This window comes from Tachysurus fulvidraco, chromosome 4, assembly GCF_022655615.1.
Source record: "Tachysurus fulvidraco isolate hzauxx_2018 chromosome 4, HZAU_PFXX_2.0, whole genome shotgun sequence".
Lineage (NCBI taxonomy): Eukaryota > Metazoa > Chordata > Actinopteri > Siluriformes > Bagridae > Tachysurus > Tachysurus fulvidraco.
Genome location: NC_062521.1, coordinates 10,928,244 through 10,955,937, shown reverse-complemented (window position 1 = coordinate 10,955,937; position 27,694 = coordinate 10,928,244). Strand labels below are relative to the sequence as shown.

General features: G+C 40.6%; 1 protein-coding gene across 3 annotated transcripts in view; it reads left to right on the top strand.

Annotated features, from left to right (window-relative positions):
• camkmt (calmodulin-lysine N-methyltransferase) overlaps nucleotides 1-27,694 on the top strand; it is a 103,685-nt gene that overhangs the window by 60,333 nt on the left and 15,658 nt on the right. For all 3 annotated transcript variants that reach the window (XR_003441111.2, XM_027150250.2, XM_047812216.1), the window contains exons 4-8: nucleotides 17,949-18,009; nucleotides 20,286-20,340; nucleotides 21,933-21,996; nucleotides 25,679-25,745; nucleotides 27,572-27,646. Coding sequence is in view for 2 of the 3 variants with exons in the window: in XM_027150250.2 (XP_027006051.1) it covers nucleotides 17,949-18,009; nucleotides 20,286-20,340; nucleotides 21,933-21,996; nucleotides 25,679-25,745; nucleotides 27,572-27,646 (322 nt within the window). In the remaining variant the exon portion in view is untranslated. The remainder of the gene's footprint in view (nucleotides 1-17,948; nucleotides 18,010-20,285; nucleotides 20,341-21,932; nucleotides 21,997-25,678; nucleotides 25,746-27,571; nucleotides 27,647-27,694) is intronic.

Genomic DNA, 27,694 nt, shown 5'->3' with positions numbered 1-27,694 from the left:
AGGTGTGGGGCTCAGTGGCCCTGTCCGTCAAAGTGCAGTGTTAGCAGTCCCTATCATCATATCTCTGCACATTCACAGTGATTGTGCAGCGGGCCAGAAGAATGACTGACAACTGGTGTGTGTGTGTGTGTGTGTGTGTGTGTGTGTGTGTGTGTGTGTGTGTGTGTGTGTGTGTGTGTGTGTTGGAGGTTAGAGAGAGAGAAAACGAGTGACATTGGGGAGATTGTTGGCGTCTCTGGTTTCATTCTCGCCCTCATGAATGGCTGCCATGTGTCCTCGCTTATCTTGACATTCTAATCGCACTGCTAGCCCACAGATGATGGTGTATTTATTTAGTCTGTTTGCCAGAATGAATGCAAACAGTGGCAATGGCTAGAGCTGCCACAGCCTTCACCCTGTTTCAATCACACTGGTAAAAAATAACTGTATGATATGTTTCTCACCCTCTCTTTCTGTCTCTTTCAGGCAGCAATGCCTCTGTTTATCTGCATCTTTTTTTTCACCCTGCCTTTGTGCGATATTAAACCTGCAATAGCAAATGCCGCTGCATTATATTTTGTCATATGCCCTTTTGGATTTCCAAACCACTTCTTGTCAGTGTGGGTTTGTGTTTCTATATTTGTGCAGTGTCTGTGGCATAGATTAAGAGTGATTATGTGCATACGGGTGGGTGGGTGTTGGGAAGGGGTTGGGGGGCGTATTTGAGTATGTGTGCATGAAGGGCTGAAAATAAGTGTGTGTGTAATTGTATTGCATGAGAATGTGTTTATGGGAGAGAAAGTAGGGTTTGTGTTTGGGGGTTGTGTTTGGTTGAAAGTAAGCATGCATACATGTTTCTCTATGTGCGTGTGTGTGTGTGTGTGTCAGGGTGGTGGAGAGTGGCTAGCTAAGCCGGTTGTTCTATAAATGCCGCGCTAGTTCATAAGTGACGTTAATGATAGAGCCGCGCAGACAATGGCAAGCTGTCAGGGTCAGTAATTGAGTGGGAGGGATGAGCTCTCTTTATTTCAGTCCATTGGTGTCACGGCGACAAGAGTGCCACGGCAACTCGTCGCCTGGAGATACCAGCCTATAACCCCCCTCCTCAGCCCCGTCAAACAATGGCTGCTGTCCATCAGCGCGCATAGACGTCTACTGCTTACCAGGGTTAGTGAGATGATGCTCTCTCTGGAGGAGATGAAGCTCTCATTACTTTACTTAAACACACACACACTGCTCTACATGTAACTATCTATTCATTGACAGCCTGGTTCAACTAAAGCACACTGGATCCAGCAAACACAAAGTTTAGTATGGGTTACAGAGAGGGTAAAATGTATTCCTCGCTCAGTAATCTAAGCAGGAGAAACAGTATGGGCAGATGACGGGTTGCTCGGGCTCCTTTTGTTGCTATTTTGCTGGACGTGATGCTGATTGTCGAACTGCTTTCCGAGTGCAGGCCCTTCCCCGGTCCTACCTGCCACTTAGCTGCTGCCTTTGTTTGCGCTCTAAAAGGCTGTTTTACTTGGCAAGAACATGGCCCTATTACTCAGCCTAATTAAGGCAAGGTACATAATTACCCTTAATTACAGACAGTCAGCGCTTTTTTCATTTGCGCTGTGTGTTTTGTATCATTACTCATACGTTGCTGATTGCGACCGCAGTATGTGCGTGTAGTGTTTTAGTGTGTGAAGATGGCAGCTGGTGTCGGACGTGTTTATGTATATGTACGTGCACGTGTACGTGTGGATTACAACATTCGTTTGAATCAAGGGCTTGTGATACCGAGTGAATATTTTAGCATTCATGTATATGTCTGTGGAAATATTTACTTAAAAAAAATCAGGGTTTCAGTGCAAGAACAGAACAAGTCTACAGCTTGTTCTACATTAGGTTGGAAAATAGATATGACTTTAATTATAATCAGTGTGTTGACATGTTTTTGACCAAAAATCTCAAGTCTACTTGCATTTCTCAGCACGTGTACATCGGATATCAATTATTTTCCCATGCAATATTGATTTGTATTGATTTAAATTAGATTATTAGGAATAATATGCAATAATATGCAAAGTAATATGTGAAGTTTTTAATACAACATTAATTTGTCAGAAATTACTGGGTGTGCTGTGCAGGAAGCACTGAAAAGTCTGCCATTGTGGATATTAGGATGGATACACAATGCCATCACACTGTAAACACAACTTTCTACTGTTCACAACAATCAGCATGACTCTATGAACCATATTGCTTGCTCTAAATCCATCCATATCAGTGAATCTGGATTTGCTGACCCAGGTGACTCTTACTCACTCCCCCATTCCCATTGGCATAACCCACTGTCTTGTTCTTTACCTAACATGGTCTTCACCCATTCTACACCTCAGTATTAAATGTGAATGTGGTCTGTCGGTTTGCTTCTCCAATTCTACACAAGCTGTGTCACTTCTCGCATACTCTGTAAACCCTCGAATCAAATATGCGTGAAAAAGCAGGCAGCTAGCGCTGGCGTGCTTAGCGCTATGACTCTACATTCCATTGTGACCTGATTTGTCCATTTATCAAAAAAAATATACATGATGGTCTGCCTGGTTATTCTGTATGTATAGACACAGATTGAGCACTTTATTAAAAACAGCTACAGTGGACACAGGATCCCTGAATCTGGACTGTTGAAAATTGGATTGTTATTATTTTTTTGTTCTGTTTTCCTGTTCCTTTTCTTACAGAAGTGGAACTCATTGTTGACTTCTGCTGTTGTAGGTCCATCTACCTCACTTGAATGCTTGAATGTTTAGTGCAATCTGAGATGCTTTTCTACTCACTACGGTTGTAAAGCGTGACTGTTTTACTATAATCCTTCCTGAATGCTTAAACTAAACTGGCCATTGTCCTTTGACCTCTCTCATCAACAAGGTGTTTCTACCCACAGGACTGTCACTTACTTTATGTATAGTTTAGTATACTTTATGTTCCACATCGTTCTGTTTAGAGACTGCTGTGTGTGAAACTCCACAGAAACATCCACATATTTTGCAATTTTATTTATTGAGGTGAACATTACCTGAAGCTACTCAGCCACATAGTGTGTTTAGAGTTAATGAATCTAAGACACAGCATGGAGGTTTATTCTAGGTGATATATAATATTATTTCCTTCCATTCATTTCATTTTGGGGAAGATTGGAGGTGCTCTTCTCCTCAGCCTTTATTTCTGTTTCTTGCCCTGGTTGTTTACAGTGCTGCTGTACCACATGCTAGTGGGTGGCACTTGAATATCGCCCCGTTCCCCCTCCCTCACACTTGTGAATAAAGATGTCAGAGCTGCTTAAGTTATCATTGTTGCAATAAGCACACGCCCCCCAGACATGGCATCCTCTACCCATCCTCAAGGTTTCTATTTTCAGCCGTAGTTGCCAGCGAGAACCTCCTCCCTGCTGCAGACCTCTGGGTCTTAAATCGCTTTAATGAACTATTAAGAAAGTAGCTTATTAGTTAAATTACACTACCCACAAGCAATGCATGTTCATATGAAGTTTGAGATACATAAACTTGCATCACGTACACACACACAGAGTAGAATGCATTGACATTGTGAACTAACATTTTTTTCATATACAATATCCGACCAACTTCATCCCTCTCTCTCTCTCTCTCTCTCTCTCTCTCTCTCTCTCTCTCTCTCTCTCTCTCTCTCTCTCTCTCTCTCTCTCTCTCTCTTTGTGTAGTGTTTCTCTTTCAATACTGTGGCACCACACAGTCCCAGACCCATTCTTGTGTATTTCTGCCTCCTCTGTGCCCAAAGCTCAGTGAGATACAATAGCTTTCTACTTTAAGAAAGCACAACGAAGAGCTAACAATAAACTCTGGTCCAAAGAGCCTTTGCATTGTACTCTCAGATGGAAGGAGATAAGTCTATTCGTGCTACCGAATAATAGCTTGACTTTGAGTGGGAGAGGTTAAACTTTGCTGCGTGTGTCTGTGTGTATGTATGTATGTCTGTTCTGCCCTGCAGTGCCCTCAATGCCTTTGCACAAGCAACTGCTGAAAGGCTCAGCTTGGCTACTGCGAGGCTCTGACGCCTCCTGCTACATGGCGGAGTTATGAAAGTAGAAATTACCTTACTTAGATAAGCAGTACTCCATAGGCTTGAGCATTATCCACATATTTTGAAGAGTACAGTTATTAGCCTAAAAAAGGAGAGGGGCCTCTCTTTCTCTTAAACCTGCAGCTAATAAAAAGCCTTTTCATCAGATCCTTTTTAAGGCTAATAACTATACTTAAGATATATCCGGATTAAGCTGTATTTCTTATGTATGTAAGTTAATTTCTAGCTTCATAAACCATAGGAAATGTTGTATGAATAAAGTGTGAGTCGAGACAGTCTATAGGTATCATGCTGTCACCCACTGCAGTGTTTCCTCTGAGCTTTTATTCAGCTAAGTTGCCATTCAGTGCGTTTATAATATACAATTAGTGGCTACAAGCCTTTCCGGTCCAGTCTGACTGGAAGTGAACATTATTGTGATGTTGGTTCATTTGACAAAATGGGTAGCTCTTTAAATTTAATTTCAAATGTTATTTGTTGCATAGACAGACATAGACTGTACCGCTATATAGTAGTGAAAAGTTTTTCGAATCATGAAAATAAGAGCGGATAAGAATGAAAGAAAATAAAATGAAAATAAAATGTACTAAGAATAGAAATTCAATACAATTGGAAGGAAAGGCACAAAATGTAGAAACATTTGAACGCTTTGGCAGGAGGGAATTTAAAGAATTAAGTTGCTTACAGCTCCTGGGTTACACAGAAAAGACAATATTTATAATCTCAATTATTTATAATAATGTCACCTAGATGAGGATGAGTTCCCTTATTGAGTCTGGTTCCTCTCAATATTTCTGTTTCATATCATCATATTATCTGAGGGAGTTTTTCCATGCCACTGTTGCCTCTGGCTTGTTTGTTAAGGATAAATATAAATAAAAAAAATTTCTGAATTTTTATATTTCTTTAAAGTTGCTTTGAGTTGTTAAAAGTGCTTATACAAATACACACGAGCAAAAACAACCGAAGTCTAGAAAAAGGACAGGTTCTAGGTATTGTCCTCATTGAGGGCACAAATATCCTCTGGGGAAAAGCTCTTTATTCTATTTCTGAAATTAAGCATCATTTCCTTTATAGTGTTAAGATTTAGGGAAGACAGGACTGAGAATTGGCTCACTTTACATTCTAGAAATGACCTAAGTAAAACAGACAGGGCAAGGTTAAGCTTTCTTGAAACTGTGTCAGTGTCATGTTCTGCTAACATGTTAGCATCTCTCTCTCTCTCTCTCTCTCTCTCTCTCTCTCTCTCTCTCTCTCTCTCTCTCTCTCTCTCTCTCACTCTCTCTCTCTCTCTCTTTATTTCTCTGTCTTTTGTCATGCCATTGCACCACTGCTGCGACCTTCCAGACATTTTGCGTGTTCTCGTTGCTGAGATTATTACTTACCATCATATCAAAACTGCAGTGACTTAAAAAACAAAATGAGATGGGAATGGGGGTCAGAGTATGATATCAAAGCGCCGTCATTTCCTTCTGTACTTGACTGGCTAAAACCCAGCACTTCAGATGTATGCTGTGATGATATTCTAATTGGGCTTCATGCTGTAATGAGTGCTAGATTTGATGTTGGACAAGTTGATAAGAATATGAGGCTACTGAATCAGTACACTGCTAAAAGCCCTCCAGCTCAAATGGAGGTCTGTGCACTGGATGCTTACAGCTAATCCTTTTGACGTGTTAGACTTCATTTGTCTGGCGGCGCTGCCAACGGCGGCATTTAAAGCAAAGAATTTCTTGTTGTTTGTGCATGTGTGTGTGTGTATATATATATATATATATATGTGTGTGTATATAGTGTGTGTGTGTGTGTGTGTGTGTGTGTGTGTGTGTGTGTGTGTGTGTGTGTGTGTGTGTGTGTGTGAAAAAAAGATTATATGAGAAAAAAAAAAGCAAAGAATCATTCACTTGGTGGTGAACGAATGCGTGTGAATCTCGCAAATAAATGCTTTCCTCTCAAAGATGGCTGAGGTTTAGCATGGCCAGAACTGTTGCTTTGTGGGCTTTCACTTTGATTAGGTCTTTGTGCAGACCACTCACTAAAAGAGGTGGAAAACATAAAAAAAAATAAATAAATAAATAAATAAATAAATAGCACCTCAAGGCTGGAGAAAAGAAATGTCCTGTTTCAGTCAGAACAACATTACATACAGCTGCTGTAACAACATTGTCTACATTAAAGATCTTTTCAGTTAATAATAAATCAATGACAGTTTAACCTCGTAAAGTCTTAGCTTATATTCATTTTGTCACATGAAATAATATAACTCCGAGCAAACTAATGAGGGAAGTGCAAGAAAGCAGTGTAAAGAGTAGACATCCTGGTGAACCGGTGCAGGAGATTTTGATTTTGTTCGATTTCTTATTCTTGAAGAACTGATCCCAATGCTAACAATGTATGTTATTAATGTTATCATTCTGAATCCTCACCACCATAATATATAATTACGAACTGAGTTATAAATTATTAGAAAATCGTGACCATTTTTCGTTATAGTTAGTTTATATATAACTCTTTAGTAGTGAGCCCAGCTACGCTGTATGGGTTAAAGACTGTAGCAGTGAGAAAAAGACATGATGCAGAGATGGAGGTAGCAGAGATAAGGATGTCGAGGTTCTCTTTAGGAGTGGACAGGATTAGGAACGAGCACATCAGAGGGACAACTCAGGTTGGCTGTTTTGGGGACAAGGTCAGAGAGGATAGATTGAGATGGTTTGGACATGTACAGAGGAGGGAGATGGTTATATTGGTAGAAGGATTTTGCAGATGGAGCTGCCAGGTAAGAGGTCAAGAGGAAGGCCAAAGAGGAGATGTATGGATGTGTTAAAGGAGGACATGAAGGTAGTTGGTGTGAGAGTAGAGGATGCCGAGGATAGAGTTAGGTGGAAGCAGATGATTTGCTGTGGGAAAAGCCATAAGTAGAAGAGGTTATATATATTTAAAAAAAAAAAATTGCAAAGGTTTTATAAGCGTGGTTATTAATCGCTAAGTAAATGTGGCAGCCTAGTGGTTATGGTTTGGACTACTGATCAGAAGGTTGCAAGTTTGAACCCAAGGTCCACCAAGCTGCCACTGCTGGGCAAGTCCCTTAACCCTCAGTTGCTCAGTTGTATAAAAATTAGATAAAAATGTAAGTCGCTCTGGATAAGGACATCTCTCAAATGATATAAATGAAAATAACCATTAACTGACTTTAGCTATGTTTGGCAATAAAGATAAATATAAATGATAAAAATAAACAATTTTACAATTATTTCATTAGTAATTAATGTAATTAGTTCACTGTTGTTTACAATTTGTTAATAAAGTGTAATTGCTTGCGTAAGCAATTGTTTCAGAGTTACAAACACGATAACAAGCTGCTTACACTTGTCGAAGATTTGGCTGAGATTTCATCAACATTTTTTTTTTAGCTTAGAGGCTTTGAAAATTTAAAATTTCCTGTAATGGAACATAGTGGGGATCGATGCTGCCTGGTTTTTCAGTGCATTGTATGGTTTTTAGGGTGCAAATGTTCCACTGCACTGGAAGCTTTTTCGATTGAGATAGTGAGACAGCCCTTAAAATGGCGACTCCCTGATCAGTTCCCTGACTACTGAACTACATAGCTAATTGAGATGCACCCAGAGTTAGTGATGTGACCTTATAGGTTTAACCTCAACTTTAACTCCCAGACAAATTCTCCCTTTTTGACTGTGTTCACATTTGCAATTTTTATGCTTACTGTGCAGTTCTACGTACGCGATTACACACATCTCTGATAATGTAAAGAAAGCACCAATGACTTACCAGGAACAAAAACACATGCACAGTCAAAAAGATTAATTGAGGCCCAGATGGGTTTTTATTCACTAGGTTAGAGTCATGGGGTGCTTTCTTTTGGTGTGTCTGTTCAGAAGTACTCATAAATAAATGTGCAGAAGCGTTGGAAGTCGGTAGAGTGTTGACAGAAAGGCTTCTTCCAAATCTGGGCTTATGTGCTTATGAGTGACAGACGGGCTGGTTTGAGAATTTCAGAAACTGCTGATCTCCTGTGATTTTTGCACACAAGTCTTTAGAGTTTACACAGAATGGTGGTAGAGACAGTTCCGTGGGTGTGTTGTTGATGAGAGAGGTCAGAGAGGAACATCCAAGACTGGATTGTACTGATAGGAAAGATATGCTTACTCAAATAATCACTCTTTGCGATGGTGATGAGCAGAAAAGCATCACAAAATACAAAACAATGTTGACTTTGGACTGCTCTGGCAACCCTGGGCACTATCCACTAGCTCCAAGCTCATTATCTTCGACTGTTAACTGCCTTTCATTCTAATGGACAAAAGAAATCATTTCACTTGCATATTTATTGTGTTATTTTCTTAATTTTTTTTCATCCATCACATGAACTGTCATGCTATATTTGATCTGAGTTCTATGCTTTCTTTTCCTTTAAGGATAGAGGGACAGCAGCCCTCTACCTTCACTGACCATGCTGTTTGTAACACCACTGCTTTTCCCCATAATACCACTTAATTCCCTGAGAAGTGGCGCACTGACTCAGTGGCCAGCCAGTGGAAGGGTGTCGTAATGCATCTGGACTCGCCATTGCCCCACAGGGATAATGGCTCTGATTGCTCCTGATTCCTCTTCTCTACAAAATACCTCATGTAAAATAAGTGACATTTAAAAGGCATTGAGATGTGAAAAGGAGGAAAGAGCGTATGTGTGTGTGTGCATGAGAGAAACAGAGAGAGGGAGTGGGAGAGAGAGCAAGGGAAGTAGTAATCTTTTCACCTGAACGATGAAGAGAGATGAGTGGGGGGAAAAATGAAGTCCCTTCTTTGGCTGGCAGGGGAGCGACAGAAAAATGATAAGCCCCTGTGTCGTAAGCTGACCCTCGCTGCTAAGCTTTTTAACTTCCTCCTGTCTGTTCGTTTTTTCTCTCCCCACAGAGAGAGAGAGCTTGAGAGGGAGAGAGAGCTCTGCATGTATATGTGTGTGTGTGTGTGTACGTGTGTGTGTGTGTGTGTGTATGTGTGTGTGTGTAAAAGTGTGTGTGTGTGTGTGTATGTATGTGGAGGGGGCTGTGCTGTGGCACTGGGTTGACATTGCTTCTGGGAAGTGCTTGAGTCGGCGTGCTGAAAATCATTTTGGGTTAGATAGAGGCCCCCTGAGCTGGCCCCGGGATATCAGCACGCTCATCTTCGTTTAGAGAGAAAAGCGCTAACGTAAAGCACAGCCTGCAGGCTCAGTGCATGTCCAGAGTGAGAGAGAGATAGATGGAGAGAAACGGCAGTGAGGGCTAACACCAGCATATGGTTCTGCTGCACTAGACTGGCCTTCAGCAGGGGTTCTCAGCCTTTTGCACCATCTTAAGGACCCAGAATTCATACAATAATTAGTAGGCTTGGGATTTAAAAGCTTACTTTAAATCCACAGTATGTTATGTGACCTTTAAGATTTCAAAAAGTACAAAAATGATCTTATAAAACAATTATTTTTGCATTTTGCAATTCATTTTATTACATAGAGGGTTTTCTTGTATTTATTATTTAAATCTTTGCTTTTACATCCAATCTAGATCGGTGCTTTAACGTAACCATGCTTTGCATAACTGGTAGCAATTGTACGTATACAGGTACCCACAGTGGAAGGAATGTGTTATAGCAGGAAAACTTCTGATCTACTTATTGTCATATTGTCATATCAGCATGATTGAGAGAGCAATTACTGATTTTTTTTAGCTCACAAGGTGCAGATAGATGACGGATGGGATGTAAAGTAAGTGTGAGGACTAGATTGGAGCACTTGGTTACACAATTCCACTAAACTACAAACTGGACATTGTTTACATTTAGGGATTAATTCATTAATACATTAGGGTTACCTAAATATTAGAGATAATTAGTCATTTCATTTGAAACTTTACAATTGTTATTCTGTTTCTATACTGCTGTGAAGCTGTCAGTTGTTAAAAGCACTATACAAATACATAGAATTGAATCGAATTGATTGGCTGATCAGTCAGTTTTATTTATCCAGTGTGGGTTTAATTGTTGATTTTTCCTTTACAACATTAAAAGGATTTGTCTATTTCTCTCTACACAGCCCACTCAGGTGCTTGTTCAGTATCTTGCCAGTTCGAGATTGGACTACTTCTACTCGCTCCAGGCAGGTCGACACCATTTAACGTCTGCAACTGATCCAGAATACAGCTTCATGACTTGTGTATAACCTTTCGAAGTTCTCCCACACCATCCCATTTAAAACACCGATGCTTGCCTACAAAGTTAAAAACAGACCAGTACCCACTTACCTTACCTTATAAAGCACTTATGACTGTGCACCGATCCTCTAGCACCAAACGCTTAACTGGTCGGTCTCTCTGACTCCGGCACCTAGGTGATGGAGTCAGCTTTCCTTAGATGTCTGAACAATCGAGTCATTGACCGTCTTCAAACAACGTCTAAAGACTTTCCTGAAGTACTTAAATTAGCACTTATATTCTTGTGATGTCTGGGTGCTTTTTAAAAAAATTTTTTCCCCAACAGAGTTTTTAGACTGATATTATTCTTAGTCTGTGACCTAGTGAACCAGTATCAGGTTGTATTCATTGATAGAGACTTGAAAGCACTTCTCTTTACGTTGCACTGGATAAGGCCATCTGCCAAAAGTCATACATGTATCTTGCTCTCTATTCTGGGCCTTTTCATTCTAGCCGCATTTCAAACAGAAATTGGAGACGCTGCTAGCATTTCCCAACAAACTACAAGTTAAATAATGAGGCAGCTTACGTTCATTCATACCTCCACAACCGGTAGTGGAAAAAGACGGCGGCAAAAATGATACATTTTCATGCTGTCAGAGTTTCTAAATGTAGCTGTGGGAGTTGAATGCATATATTTTGTTGTTTTGTTGTTAGATAAATTCACTCTTTTGGGAAATCGTCCCACTATATTTTGGAATCGTTCTGGCTCTCTCTCTCTCTCTCTCTCTCTCTCTCTCTCTCTCTCTCTCTCTCTCTCTCTCTCTCTCTCTCTCTCTTCCTCTCTCTCTTCCTCTCTCTCTATGTATGGAGGGATGTATAAGCAGCAGCTCATGAATGTATTTTGCTCATATGTGATAGTTGAGTGTGGTTGCCTTTTGTGGCCAATTTCAAGAGGCCTGTTCGCTGACTCTCTCTCTCTCTCTCTCTCTCTCTCTCTCTCTCTCTCTCTCTCTCTCTCTGTCTGTCTCTCTCTGTCTCTGTCTCTCTCTCTCTCTCTCTCTCTCTCTGTCTGTCTGTCTCTCTCTCTCGTCCTCTCTCTCTATGTATGGAGGGATGTGTAAGCAGCAGCCCATGAATGTATTTTGCTCATATGTGATAGTTGAGTGTGGTTGCCTTTTCAAGTGGCCTGTTCGCTGACTTTCTCTGACTCTCTCTCTCTCTCTCTCTCTCTCTCTCTCTCTCTCTCTCTCTCTCTCGCTCCCCCCCTCTCTCGCTCTTTCTGTCTTTCTCTCTCTCTCTGTCTGTCTGTCTGTCTCTCTCTCTCTCTCTCTCTCTCTCTCTCTCTCTCATTCTCTCTCTCTCTCTGTCTGGCTCTCTCTCTCCCTCTCTTGTTCTCTCTCTCTGTCTGTCTCTCTCTCTCTCTCTCTCTCTCTCTCTCTCTCTCTCTCTCTGTCTGTCTCTCTATCTCTCTCTGTACTGCTGATTTTTATTAACAGTGATTTAGATTGATGGTGGTAGGAGAGTGAAGATCATCTTTTCTCACTAACCATTTCCTACCTCATCTCACCTTCAGTTACATTCAGTGACCCTCAGAGTACAGAAATGGAAACCAGAATTCATAGATTGAAATGAACTATAGCTGGACATCAAATAGCAAATATTGCATTGTATTTTATTTTCCATTTCAGGTGCCCTATTTATTTCAAGACAAACTGTATCAATATCAATACACAATCGTTCACAATAATAGCTGATGATCAAACCGTAACCTGCCGCACGAATGTTTGAGTCAAACAAGGAGGTGTGAATATCTGAGTTTGCTCAGGATAGAGTCAGGACACATGGGTAATTTTGGTACCCTCCAAAAGTACCACTGTGGCATGTTGTCATGGTTACTGTTTAGAAGTAGCCCACCCTTGTCATAAGAGAGTAGACTGTTGCTGAGGAGAGTTAAGCAAATGGTTGTCTGTCGACTGGTAACAGTTTTTACACACACACACACACACACACACACACACACACACACACACACACACACACACACACACACACACACACACACACACACACACACACACACACACATGTACACACACAGACACAGTAAGTGTCAAAAATGTTATTTTTGCCCAATCTCACATGAGCAAAATGAATTTATATTCTGGGTCATATTTCTGGCCTAAAACTAAAAATAATGAACCAGCCTCTCAACCTATACAAATTTCTAAATTGTCATAATATGCAGAATTCCGTAGGTTTTAGTTTGTTGTAATTTTTTTTTTCTGAAAAATGACCAAACTTAATGTAATCAGATGTAGAGAATCTGTTCATGAGGCAGAGCTTTCCATTTTCCAAAAAAGCTTCACTCAGTCTGGTATCCTTCTCCCCATCTTTTTCCATCTCCTATTAACCCTCTCCCTCTATACTTTTCCCTTTTCATCTTTATTATTGCTCTTCCCTCTCTCTCCTTAATTGTTTATATACATTAACATTCTCCAAATAAAGCCTTTCCAGGTGACAGGGCTGTAATTTAGCAAGGCCCCTGCTTTGTTCCACCTCTGAGAGAAGAGAGCAATTGCAGCGTGCAGCACGGCACCCGTAATCCGTGGTTGTCAAAGACCATCGCCATTTCTGACTATGCTAATCAATCAGCTGCAGCTCATACGCACGCTCATCCAGGCCCGCTTTAGACTCATGCCCGTGCTGCTGATATATCTATTAGCCTGCCGTCAGACCCACACCGCCCACTCAGATGAGATGCTGCATTTTTGGTCTTTTTGATAAGTAAGCTATCAGGCTGGTGGATAAATAGTAGAGAAAAGATTTTGTGGCAGCTCCCAGCATGTGTCCATACCAATGGAGCTGTGGTCTGCTCCTTCACAGCCACCCTTAGCCAAAAATGCTTGTTTACTGAGAGAGGAGGACGGGCCTTATCTGCTGGCTACAGTGTTGCAGACTGCCACTCTAAAAACACACACTCGTGTGCGTAGCTGGGCAGAGCTGGCATGCTGTTCCTTGTGTTTGTTTGTGACAGACACAGATTCAGAGTGAGAGAAAAAAATAAGTGTAATAATAAAGAAAATGTCTATGAGGTAAGTCTTTTGTAGGAGGCAGGGGCCACTGAGGTGTCGTGCTGTACTTATATGCTGTGTGTGTGTGTGTGTGTGTGTGTGTGTGTGTGTGTGTGTGTGTGTGTGTGTGTGTGTGTGTAGTCGTTTTTAGAGGTGCCTTGTACTATCCTGGTGAGCGTGCACATTTGTGGCGGTGAGCGTGTGTCCAGTAATCCTGAGTGGGAGTAAAGTAGCAGTGTGAGGGAACAGATTGGCAGTTGATCATGCTGAAATGCGCCCTTATCCGTTATTGGATCTGAAATGGAGGAGGCTTAAGAATTATCGGAGGCCAACGTTAATGTGGAGATCATCTGGGAAAAGCTCGAGGCCGCCTGGCAGCCTACACACAATCTTAATACAGCACACTTATGTTCTTCTTGCTTTTCTTTCTCTGTAGGATTTTCTTCATCTTGTGCTTACCAAATCTCATTCATTCATTCATGTCTGTCTTACTCTCTTTCTCAGTTTACAAGACACCAAAAAAAAAATAAAATAAAAAAATGCAGATACGTACATGATAAAAGTGTGTGTGTGTGTGTGTGTGTGTGTGTGTGTGTGTGTGTGTAGGTGTTTGAATCATGTAGTGTAGCAGCTGCTGGACTCATCCCAGCTCATGTGATTAGTGTCCAGTGCTGGTGTCAGGATTAACCAGCTGCTACACTTTACTAAAGTTCACCAGGTCAGAAGTTCAACACAGCTTAGAGCTGGAAGAAGATTATGTGTTAACTCCAACTTCAGTACACATCTCCAACAGAAAATACCACACTATCCTTAGCCTGTACACTGGAAACGATTTACCCACTTCAAAATTGCAATCAGATTAAAGCAAAACTCACGCTTTCCCACTTTTTCACTTGATTTCTGATAGGATTAATTGTTTTTGGTGACAGAAAATTGTTGATTTTATAAACATTATATGAATATACAGTATGTTATAAGTTTTACTCAGAAATATTGTTTAAATATACTGTATATTGATAGGGCTGAGTGGGATATTGCGTAGCAATCAAGCCTGCGGGTTGGGGCTTTGAGGTTTGTTTCCACTCTTTGGGTCTTCATGTTCTCCCTGTGTTTCAAGGGTTTTCTCTATGTACTCCAGTTTCCTCCCCCAGTCCAAAGATATGCATTGATTGGCATCACTGAGTTGTCCGTAGTGTGTGATTGTGGGCCCACCTTGTGTCCTGGGATCCCTGTGATAGCCTCCAGGCTCCCTGTTACTCTGTGTAGGATAAACGATACAGAAAATGGATGAATGTAAATCAAAAGTTGTATCTGCCTTAATGGAGATCACTACATTCTATCTGGTATATATAGCCTTGTGAACAAATGCAGCACATCTGAGGATTTAATGAGTTGATTATATGGTATGGGGATGTAGTAGCCTTGTGGTTAAGGTGTTGGATTACTGATCGGAAGGTTGTGAGTTCAAATCTAACAAGGTCCACCAAACTGCCACTCATGGGCTCCTGAGCAAGGCCCTTAACCCTCAACTGCTCATTGTGTCAAATGAGATCAAATCTAAGTCGCACTGGAAAAGGGAGTCTGCCGAATGCCGTAAATGTAAATGTGATTAGATTGATTAGATGTTTACTGTGTAGCATTATGAATTGATGGTCGCATTAATACTGAATGATAAAATCATATATAGTCAATATATACCATAAGGATTTTGCACAACTCCCTATTTCTCTGTGGCATTACTCATCAGCTTTAGCTACCAGCTCATATGTGTAACTTCAGTGTGGGTCTGGTGTGTTTTGTTCCCCGTGTACACAGTGGACTGGAGTAGATAGCCCTTCCATGAGAGAGAAGGATGCACTGATGGATAAAATAGGATCAAAAGAGATGTCGAGTGGGATATAGGGATATAGGGATAGAGGAAGGAGGGAGAGACAGCTCTATTTCTCATCTGGTAATTGAAGGTGAGAAGTGATTGCATTAACCATAAGAAGGAGACTTAAGCTGCGATCACCTCATGAGCTCCTCATTTCCTCAAGTGCGTCCCAAACCCTTGCCCCAACACACACACACACACACACACACACACACACACACACACACACACACACACACACACACACACACACACACACACACACACACACACACACACAAGCAGACACTATTTCCACCTTGCAATGGTGCGTTGGATTTGTATTAAACAGTTCATATTGTCATTTGTCATCACTTCTGTATTGTACCATAGTGTACAGTTCACATTTAGAACCAACATCCGTTCAGAAATGACACTGATGCTCATACTTACAAGTTGTTTAAAAGCTCATAGTTACTTGCACTTGACTATATAGTGTACAGTTATAGAAAGGAAATCTTTTTGGTGTCACCTAGATGAGGATGAGTTCTCTTTTGAGTCTGGTTCCTTCCTCATAACGTTTTTCCTCTGCAATGTCGCCTCAGGCTTGCTCATTAGATATAAATTCTACACATTATAATTTGGATTAAAAATGTTTAGATTCTCATAAAGCTGCTTCGTGTCAATATCGATTGTTAAAAGTGCTATACAGATAAATAATTGAATTGAATTGAATGTAGTACGAGAATAAATACTATAATGCAGTCAACTACAATACAACTACAGTCACAAAAACAATTAAAATTACTGTAAAGACTTGACATAACGATAGGTGTCATCACTTTAAATATCAGATCTTCTACTGTATATAATACTGTAATATATAAAATATATTCATTTGCATACACTTAAACATCCCTGTGCACTCTTAAATTTGTATCTGTTACGAAAACATTAACTATTTTTCTTTTTGGTTACAATCGTAGCGTTTACTGTAAAGAAACTGTAATTAGCATTTAAAAAAAGAAAGTGGGCTACCTCATAGTTGATTAGGCTAGAAGTTTTTTGACCTCTAAGTGTCACGAACGTGTTTTTCTTCTCCTTGTTAATACTTTTCTTTCCCTGATAAACCTTGCAGCGGCCTCTCAATATGTCATATGGCTGATCAGGCAGGAGGAATATGTGGAGAATAGCAAGCAGAGGCTGCCTGTTTAATGGCAGAGGCATATGTTGACGTTTTATCAATAAGCATTATTAAATCGTGCTTGGGTGAGTTAATCTCAGGTTGATGCTGCTGAGAGGTTGAGAGAGACAGGCGTTAACAGGCCTCTGTGAAAGGCAGGTCATAAGCTGCTTATTATATCGACTCTCTCCCTCTAACGCACTGTCTCTCTTATACACACACACACACACACACACACACACACACACACACACACACACACACACACACACACACACACACACACACACACACACACACACACACCAATATCCCCACATGGAGCCTCTGTTTCTGTCTTACTCTCGCATAGGTTTTATCAACACAAACACACAAGTTTTAGGTTTGTCTATAGATGCAGGATGAAAACACAGTACACAATAGTGCATGTGTGTGTGTGTGTGTGCATGTGTGTGTCAAACTCTCTTACTCTGATATGTCTGTGGAGAAGTGGATAAACTTGAGAATGTCCCAAAACACACAGCAGCTGACTGGTAGCATAGCTTATTGAAATGCGCATTTATCTCTTCTACTGCCAGAAATTTTGTGTGTGTGTGTGTGTGTGAGAGAGAGAGAGAGAGAGAGAGAGAGAGAGAGAGAGAGAGAGAGAAGGAGAGAGAGACAATAGTAGTGTTATAGCTGTTGTCAGCGCTAGCAGAAGAAGCAGAGGCTGACAATGGGTGATAAGACCACCAACCTGCTCCTTCTGATTATCGCCCGCTGGACCCCCGTTCTGTCTGTGTGCAGCTTACACAGCTCTAAGTAGCCAGAATATGTGTGTGTGTGTGTGTGTGTGTGTGTGTGTGTGTGTGTGTGTGTGTGTGTGTGTGTGTGTGTGTGTGTGTGTGTGTGTGTTTAAGAAGAGCAGAGAAAGAAAAAACCGCTAGACAGACAGAGTGCTCTATACTGTAGCTAGATTGCAGGTGTGCAGTTTCTGTAGGATAGAGATGTTTAACAGTAGGAGAGGGCAATTGTGTGCAAACTGTTATGCTTTGTCCTCCAATCAAGTCTGATAACCCACCATGGGACTAAACATCATGAAAGTGTGAAATAATTGCCACATTTTTGTATCACAGCCCTCTGGAAAAAAAAAGTTTGCAGAAGTCATGACTAATCAGACCAGAGCTAGATGGTAGAATGTACAGCAAGTGTTCGAACACACACTAGTGTCTTTTCCAATGCCAATATACGGTCCCATGTGCCATGATACAAGTTATTAAGATAGCATTTTCTATTATAGGGATCATGTGAGCTGGGTATCATATATATATATATATATCATTATAGGTTTCTGATCATACTTCTAAGAATGTAAAATTTGAACAGCATCAAAATGGTAAATCATTACTGTAAGACAGACTCAACTCTGCAGCCTGGGACTTTCATTCTGGACTTCCTGGAAATACATGTGTTCATGTACTGAAATGAGTTTGTGTTCCGTTTGTGTTGAGGTGGTCGTATTGGATTCTTAGTGAAGTTCCAACACTTACCTGTTCCTCTTTTCCTCTTTTTCTGTTTTCTCTGTCTCAGGTGTTTGGCCTTCTGAAGAGGTGATGGCCTACTACTGTCTGAAGAATCGTCATATGTTTACGTGAGTCTCCTCCCCTTTCCGCACACTATCCTCTCTCTTCCCTCCTCCTAACCACCCCGACCACCCCCCCCCCCTGCCCCTCCCCTCTTGCTCAGGCCATTTGACAGAGATGCGAGGGGCACTTTTTGATTTGCACTCAAGGCGGTATACAAGCCTTTGATTTCCTGTTTGTACATTCAAGAGGCAGAGGAGGGGAAGGGAGGCTTATCGATCACCCAGCCACAAGCTGAAGGTCAACTGGGCATACAGCGCAGGGTGCTGAGCCCTTGACTGCTCTATGTGTGTGTGTTTGAGAGAGAGAGAGAGTTAGAGAGAGAGAGAGAGAGAGAGAGAGAGAGAGAGAGTGTTAGAGAGAGAGCTTGTGTGTGTGTGTGTGTGTGTGTGAGAGAGAGAGAGAGAGAGAGTGAGAGAGAGAGAGAGAGTTTGTGTGTGTGTGTGTGTGTGTGTGCGTGAGAGAGAGTTAGAGAGGGAGAGAGAGAGAGAGAGAGAGAGAGAGAGAGAGAGCTGTTAAGGCAGAAACCTGCAATACCATGTAAAAACTCAATTGACACTTTTGTTGCTCTTTTTCTTCATGGCTTTGTGTGTGTGTGTGTGTGTGTGTGTGTGTGTGTGTGTGTGTGTGTGTGTGTGTGTGTGTGTGTGTGTGTGTGTGTGTGTGTGTGTGTGTGTGTGTGTGTGTGTGTGTGTGTGTGTGTGTAAAAGCTTAATTGATATTAAATTGCTGTTCTTTGACTTCATGACTTCATGTTTTTTTTCTGCAACATCACTCTCTGTCTCACTCTGTGTGTTTGTGCATGCTTGTGTATGTGTGCTTGTGTGTGTGCATGTGTGTGTGCATGTGTGTGTGCATGTGTGTGTGCATGTGTGTGTGCCCACACTTGTGGCCTGTCAACCATTTTAGTGCTACCTGCTGGAGCTGTCCTCAAACCCCATAAAAATAAGAGCACATTCTGTAGGAGAGCATAAGAGATAGAAAGGGGAAAAAAAATAAATACAAGCCAAGTTTCAGCATGCTTCAATTTCTCTACTCAGTTTCTGCAGTATATATGCAGTATCTGTCTCTCCACTAGCCCACTGTACAGCCAAATAGCTACCTGTCACTGGCTCTTTGTCCCTGGTGCAGCTCATACAAGCAGCTTTGTGCACATTAAATTTTTAATTGCACCGCTTGCAACAATCAGCCTTTTATCCTCTTTTCAGAGTCTCCCTCTCCGCAAGTTTATATATTACACACGGGAGACAAGAGAGACACACGGCACAGTCTGACTGTCACGCTGCAGCCGTGTGTGTGTGTGTGTGTGTGTATACGTGTGTGTGGTGTGTGTGTGTGTGCGCGCGCGTGTGTGTCTAGATATAAAATGCATCGTAATTGATGTTGATAATAGTGATGGCTTAGGAAATAATGTGCAGAGATTAGTCCTTACTCATCAGAGTTGTACAATCAGATCTAACTGTTAAATGAACATTTACAATGGCCTAAAAGTGACTAGTAGAAACAGGTTTGCCTGTAAGAGACCGTACAGATGGGCAATCTCCTCCATCTGATATGGTAGATTTGCATGTGACAAAATCATCATTGTGGAATTGCCTTTTATTTATAGTATATACTACACATACTGTATGATGCACCTCCATTCACCTCATGGGCATTTCATTTACAGCCAATCAATCGAATGCCGGAATCTTCTGAAGTAAACAAAAGAATATCAAGCCTTACTACAAGTTATATAAAAAAAAAACGTTATATTTCAAGAAACATTCACAAATAAGAAATAGCGCACTGTCACTAAGCTCAAAGCACTGCTCCCAGAGGAAGACTGATGTCCGCAAGCACACTGAACATATCTGTAATGTCATTATATTTATAACTATTACTGACAAATATTACTAATAGGTGTGATAATTTAACTGCGAGACATAATTAGTTAAAATGTATCTGCTATCTAAAGAGATCACACCTAAAGAGCAAAAAATGGAAACGGATAAATACCGAAGTTATGGCTGAAAAGTGCATATGCTTCATTTCCGTTCGAATTTGATCATATGCAACATTAAATAATTAAGACCAGATCCATCATGAGCGAGCAAGAGAGAGAGAGAGAGAACGAGAGAGAGAGAGTGAGAGAGAGGAAATCAATGAGCCCAATTCCACCCCCCAACAGAGTGTTATTGTACCATCAATTAAAGTTACAGTAAATACTCAATATTCACAGTCTTCTTTCTTTCGTTCTATCTATCTATCTTCTCCACTCCCCTCTGCTGTCTCTCTCATACAGGGGTTCCTCTGTGTGTGAATTAGGTGGAGGGATGACATGTCTTGCTGGGCTCATGGTAAGTGAAAGATGTGTGATACGCACACACACATACACACACACACACACACACACACACACACACACACACACACACACACACACACACACACACTGACGCACACACTACCCAATCACAGGCAAATGGGCAATTTCAGCATGGATACCCAAACACAGGCACATTGTAAGCATCATGAAATGAGTTCAAATACACTGGCATTTCCGCCTCAGCAACCGCAGAGCGATGGACCGACTCCACATGAGCATTCTTACACACAAGCATGCACACGCACATGCACATGCATATGCATAAGCACATACACATGTATACTCAAGCACACGTATATGGTTGGGGTTAGTGGTGGCCTATGGATGCTTCTACAGGAGGAACATGCTGTAAAGCTGATGAATCTTGTCTTTATAAGACCCTCATCTCTTTATCTTGTCCACTCAATACTCCTGTGACGTGACATTGGCCAGCACTACTGAATAGACTTCACTCCACCAAGTACTACAGTTCCTTGTCATCCCTTGTTTCTTTGCTCTTTACCCCACACACCATTTTTGTCTCGTGTGGCTGCTTCAGAGCCCGTAGGCTGTGGAGTGTGTGTGGCCAGCTGCTGATGCAGGCTCCTTTGACCTCAAATGCGTCTCAATGTGAGAGACAGAGAAAGCAAAATTTCCAGGGAAACAGCTGGATGCAGTATTTTCTCTTCACGTCATCTAGTTCACAATTATAGTGAATGCCACCCTAAAAATATACGCTAGTAGTAGATCTCTTTGAGCGTTTGACTGCTTGTTGCACAGCCTATTATGTGACCTTTTACTGACATTTGAAGGATCTCAAAAAAAAAAAAAAAACTCACTTTAATACATATAGAAGAACACACATAAAGAATCTAGATTTGCTTTGATATCCAAAGACATTCTTCAATATAAAAAAAAGCATCTTTCCACACTCTCACACACATCCACCTGACCCCACCCCTGGACACAATTCCTCTTCAAACCTACAGCGACACACACCCTTCGAGATAAAGATGTTCACTAAAATGAAAATACGTTGTGGATAAAAAAATACACGGTAACAAAGAAAGGGGGAAGACTGTGAGAACAAAAGCAGAGGAAGCGCAGTGCAAAGTTATATGAAGGGCATCAGGCAGGCCTGGCGAGCCGAGTGCGGAGTGACAGTGGAGCGCGATGGCCCCGCCTGATAAACACAACGCTGCAAATGAAAGGCTCGGTGCTCGCCATCATCTCCTGTCACAATGCAATTACCCAACAGAGTGATAGCAAGATAGAGGGCTCCCAGCCACGGGGAATGATAAAAGTATTGACTGATTTGATTGAATGATTAAAATAATGCAGACGTAAAATGAAAAAACGGGCCAAGAGACAGAAGAGGAGGGATGAGCAGAGATGGAGGGAGAGAAGGGGGGTGAGAAGGAGAGAGAGCGAGAGACACAGAAAGTGTGTAGTCTGTGAAGCGAGGGGGATTTTTTAGAATTCCAAGGGGTGTGTATCTGTATGTATAAGGGGGGTGTTTTGTTTTGTATTTCGTTGTGTTTCAATTCCTCGGTTTTCATCTCTCTATTTTTTTTTCCCCTTCAGATTGCCGTTTGTGCTGAGGTGAAGGAAGTGCTGCTATCTGATGGGAATGAGAAGGCCATCGAGAGTATCCTCCTCATACTGAGCAATCTCTGTCTATTTGAGTGAGTGGGTGTATGCGTGATTGTGAGCATGTTTCAATTTTCTGTTATCATGCGCCTGTTTTTATTTTTCGAAAATGCAAAAGCATTGAGCTCAGACAGAACGAGTTGTGCGTATTGTTTAGTGTTTTGTAGCTCCCTGCATAGCTTCTACTACCTTTACTATCTTTTATCTTTCGGGATGCAAACGTGAAGGTTCTCTGAGATTTTGTTGCTATCACATGCTTTCCTTAAGCATGTGGCCAATCACGTACATATTCATGTACACTACAGGCTACTACAGCTTGTGTGGACTCACCTGCTCTTTCTTTTTAATCCTGTATAATGTGCATCTAATTTCTTTCTCTCACTCTAGGCCTTTTTCCACTGCCAAAAATACAAGAGCTTAATTCCTCCCATTAGCCTTCCATCTAATTGCAGAAGTACAGTTTTTATACCAGTTCAAATCTGGAGCAACATTTAATTGGTAGTCTTGGACTAGCAGGTCTGAATGTTGCTGTTTTTTTTTTTTTTTTAGGTCCGATATGATTTACACAAACAAACCTTGAGAAAAAGAATAAGAAATGATTTTTTTTGGTGCTGTTTATGCTGTCAAAAGTGACATGGTGCTATTTTAGTCACAATTGTTTACATTTAATTCATACAATTTTTTTTTTTTTTACATTGATGAGTAGCCAAACAACCGATCAGACAAAAGGATGACTTTTGATCCATTCATTTCTTTATTGTTTCCTCTCAACAATGGTGTCACAGCCCACTGAAATGATGATTATTTCGCTTATACATTCATCACTTTAACAATTCTACTTGTCTCTTAAGTTAAAAAATGAACTGGAACTAAAAGCCCAATCCTATTTGGGCTGGTTCTGTTTCCTCCTACTTTTCATCCTCCTTTTTTAGCGTTCGTCCTCCCACCAGAGCATGGTCCATAAAAAAAGCAGCAGCAACCAAGACGACGGCAAATACTTCAAAATTACAGTGTTCGTTAGTACAAAAGCCAGTGCTGTGATGACAGTGGGTCTTTATTGAATCTCTGCGCTTGGCAAACAATAGCAGTGACACGAAATCGCACACAATTCTCCATTGAGAGGAGAGATTTGTTTAAAAGAAAAGAGCCAAATGGAGGGGAAGGGTGCTGAGATGGATAATCAGAAAAGACATGCTTGCAACAGTCAGAGCCCATGCCTAAGCCATTTCCTCTTATAGAGAGTGAAAAGGCTGCCGGTGGGTTGATAGAGCATTAATTGGCAGCGCTTTGTGCAGGAGATGTTTCTGCCATAATAGAGCACTGATAGATCTGATGATATGATAGGAGCCGTAACAATGCCGTTTGTCCCTGGAGCATAAAAATAACATTCTCCTGTATACGTTCTATGGCTCTTTTTTTTTTTCAGAAGGCAAAAATTGAGAGGAGCCAAACAGTTCAGATAGCAGTGCATTTAGCTCATAATAGGCTAGTGATGTGATAATTCAACCTGCACCAAAGCAAACTGTGGTATTTTTTTAAATGAAAGATTTTCAGAAAGGTTAAATGAAATGTTAATTAGATTCACTAGTCAAAGCTATACCTATTGGGAATAAATTTGAGTCATTGTCATAGAGTTATTGTGACTGGAGCCCAACTATTGTCACAGTGCTTTGTGCAAGGCTCAGTCGCTTTACCAAGATTTTTAAACACCTCTGTCTCAGTGTCACTTCTGTGTTGAGAGAAAACCTCAACCCTAAATCAAGCAAAAAGTAGAATTATGTCCAGTCACTGACACTAATACAGGGTTATTAAAGTGATTAAATTAAAATTAAATTAAGTTCAATTAAAGTGATATTGCTTTGCAGTGGACATTAACGTTACTTCTTTTGACTGATGCCAAATATGTCTTTTGACTAATATGTCTCTGTCCTATTATTGATAAATATTCTGTTTCCATCGTGTTTTAAACAAGCCATGTTGTCACTTTACTACTAAGACCCAAGAAGGAAAATAAAATGCAAAATCTACAGAAAATTCCATTTTTTTTTACAAGCATGTCCGTAGCTCTATGATTAGTCCCTGACTCTATCAGCTGCTTTCAGGTAAATCATTTACATAAACAAATGTGATTGATAAACAAGATGTAAGAACATGATGAGCCTAATAATGTGGCCTTTTAGTTACGCAGGCAAACCAACTGCTCTTGATCTGTTTGTCCCCAAACCACAAACTGTACACGAACAAGCCAACACATAAGGTGTCATGCTGAGATTAGATCCGCCTTCCGAAGTGGGAGTTGTTTTTGATTAATGCATGAGGTACAGAAATGGGGGCTAATATACTGCATATGAGCTTGAGTAACTAACTATATACCTTTAAAATGCTCATTACATTTAGCTACAAAGCAGATTTGTCTAATAATTTGATAGAAAACTGTACAGCAGACACTTGTTTTAGAGTTTGGATGTATTACTGTCAACTTCAAAGTCTGGACCATTGTGTGCTTTGTTGTATGAAGAGACAGAAAGAAAAGAAAGAAAAAACCTAGAGAAAGACAATATGTCATAAGTGTGTGAATGTGAAAGACTTTACCCTTCACTGATGTCCTCTACTGTCTTCTGCTGTGGTTTGCTCTACTACCCTGGACACTGTGCTGTAACTAACCTAACCTTGAATTACTCAAATCACTGAAATGTATCATGAAGTGATTGACATACACACTAGAGAAGCAAATGTTCTCTCTTTACTCTTCACCATGGTGTGCTTTCTCCCGTTGCCTTTATGTGTCTGCTAGGAATGTAACCATACACGAATGCATTATTAAGATTGATAGATAACTGACTGTTCACCATTTTAATCAATCATTTTGTTATGTTAAAAGTAATTAAGGTTATTAAGATTTCAGATAGTCCGTGGCCCATAGTGACAAAGCATGTATGTAATATTTGGATTAAAAAGGAGGAGTGCATTTTCGGTACACGTGACAAAGAAGAACCAAGCGGAGTTTTAAGTGTGTGTCTACATGTGTGGATATCAATGTGAGACACAGTATTTCTGACCTCTTCCCCAGTGGGCTTCTCCTGATGAGATTACACTGTGAGCTCTACTCTATCTCCTGAACGGTTGATCGCACCCGTGTGACACACTTCCACAGCCTCTCTCACCCCGCTATCCTCCGCCGGTGACACAGCCTCCAAACTGTGCTCCCGGCTATAGATTTGCTACGGCTGTTTGGCACACAGTGAGAGCTAGCGGGAAGTGAAGAGGCTGAATTGAATTAGCTTAAAACTGTGGTCTATTCTATTAATAGATGGATTGCCATCAATCCTGCTGGCTAGCACTCTGGGTGGAGGCTCATTGGGGGCAGTGACTACACGTTAAAAGCCTTCTTAGTCACTGTCTCTAGGGAAGTTTTGATTTCTCTCTCACTTGTAAGGTTGAGAGTGAGCAGAAGTGAGATAGAATACAAGTGGGAAGGATGAACTGTAGGGCATGAATGAACTAACAACATGCATGATGGAAAGACTATGTGTATGCTAAAATAAAAATGAACAAAAGGTTTTCATGGTCATGGTTTCACCAGCCATAATGAAAGACGAATTCACCTAATGGGACTGAGTTTATTGGAGTGAGTGTGTGTTGTGTGTGAAAGCCTGTGTCTGCCTTAACCCCTATTCCAGATGTGCGTGTGGTTATCGAGAGGAACAGACGAGCCGGACTGTTCACCTGCACCGATGTGTCCAGCAGGTGGGATCTCTGTTACTGAAACAAATTCATTTTGCCACTAAACAAATGCACTGCCTACTAGATTTATTGACTGCTGCAAAAAATGTTGCCAATATAATCTGCATTCAAATTTTGTAAGGGACAGTTGACTAGTGCACTACGCTGATGCTATTAATGCAAATAGATCAAAACCTCAAAAAGGTATAGTTAGTCATATGCCAGTATATACTGTATAATGTGAAGGACTTCTGTTAGTGAGGTAAACACAGAGGGCCTGGAATTTATGACTCAATGGACATGTGTTCAAATAGTAGGAACATGAAGCAAATAAGAAAACAGGTATTGTCGTGTTTTTGGGGCCATTATCGTGTTTGACTCACAAGAATTTAATTCAAGAAGTTAAACAGAAAAGAATTAAGAATAAACAAAGTATATACTGTAAAATATTTACAAGATTGCACATGAGTATATTGTTTTAATTATTAAATATATATTGAGATGTATATACTGACCATTTAAATGTAATATTTGTGCATTAACATAAAGCAATTAGAGACATTGCTTAAAACCTTTATTATGCTTTGCGTTTTATTAGAAGCAATTATGCATCTATTTATGTAATAAAACATTTTATATAGCTTTAGAGACCTTGCTGATGGAAGATGCTTTCTTTCTAGTTTTTTTTTTTTAGTTGTTGGAATGAACTGAACATAATCTTTGTTTCTGAGCTGAACTTTGTCAGAAAATGAATAACTTATTAGTCTGACTGATTTGATATTGATGTCTACATATACTATAATGATTAAATACTAACCCTAACAACTGTCATATAATGATAAACATCCCCATTGCGTAAAACCTTTAATAATAATAATAATAATAATAATAATAATAATAATAATAATAATAATAATAATAATAATAAAATTGCAGAGCACTTGGCTATGCAACATGGATCCATGAGTGTTGGGTTCCTGTATTGATTGCACCATAATAATCACCATAAATACGGCTGAATAGAGCCATTTGGCTTGATTATGAGTTATGAATCTCAAGCACCATGTCTTCTTCCGAGTCTCATCTTCCAGCTTTCCCACAGCAAGGTTTACAGACTGTGGGCCACAATCTTAATGTATTATCACCTAAAATCATTTTGTTATTCAGTGATCTAAGCGCTCTTCTCTCTACACTCCTCCCTCCTCCCTCCATATTTACCCTAGGCTGATGAAGTGCAGGAGTAAATGTATAATTAGCCTGCATTACTTTGATTGTTTTCTTTAGAGATTAGGCTTCCTGTCAGAGCACGCGCTTTAAGAGGGGTGAAGGTCGTGCATGATTGGATGAGGCAGGGGGGGGATTCTCTTTCTCAACTCTGTGAATAAGTGGTGTGGCCCCCTGCTGAGAGAGGAGATTGTATTTCCACAAGACATAATTTTTGTTTACTGAGTGTTAATAATAGCTAATTAATAATCAGATTCTCTTGCCGGGAAAAAAAAACCTCACCCGTAGCACGGAAGGTGGAGATAGGTAGAGAAAATTAAATGAGAGTCGAGAGCAGAGAGAATAGAATGGCAGGCGTGTTAACTGCCTTGATCCGGATTCGGATCAGAACAATCCACTTTGTAAGAGTAAGCGTTAAAAGTGACCTGAGCCTCAGAGATTTGATTAAAGCAGACAGTATTATGAAAGTCACTGTGACTGAGTAACGTTTTGAAGACATTTCTCCCACTCGTCTGTAGCATCTCAAAAGTCAACCACAGATAGTATTATCTCTCGTTTCTTTTTTTTTTCCTTTTTCTTTGCTTGTCATTTTCACAAAACTCATAATCTGAGTTGTTTATCCTCAGGGTGGTGAGATGGGACAGTGAAGGTGACGTGTCTGCAATGGAGGGCCGCTTTGACGTGGTCATGTGTGCTGATTGGTAAGTGATTCCCCAGTCATCTGTTTCAGCAGATGCACCCACTCCACA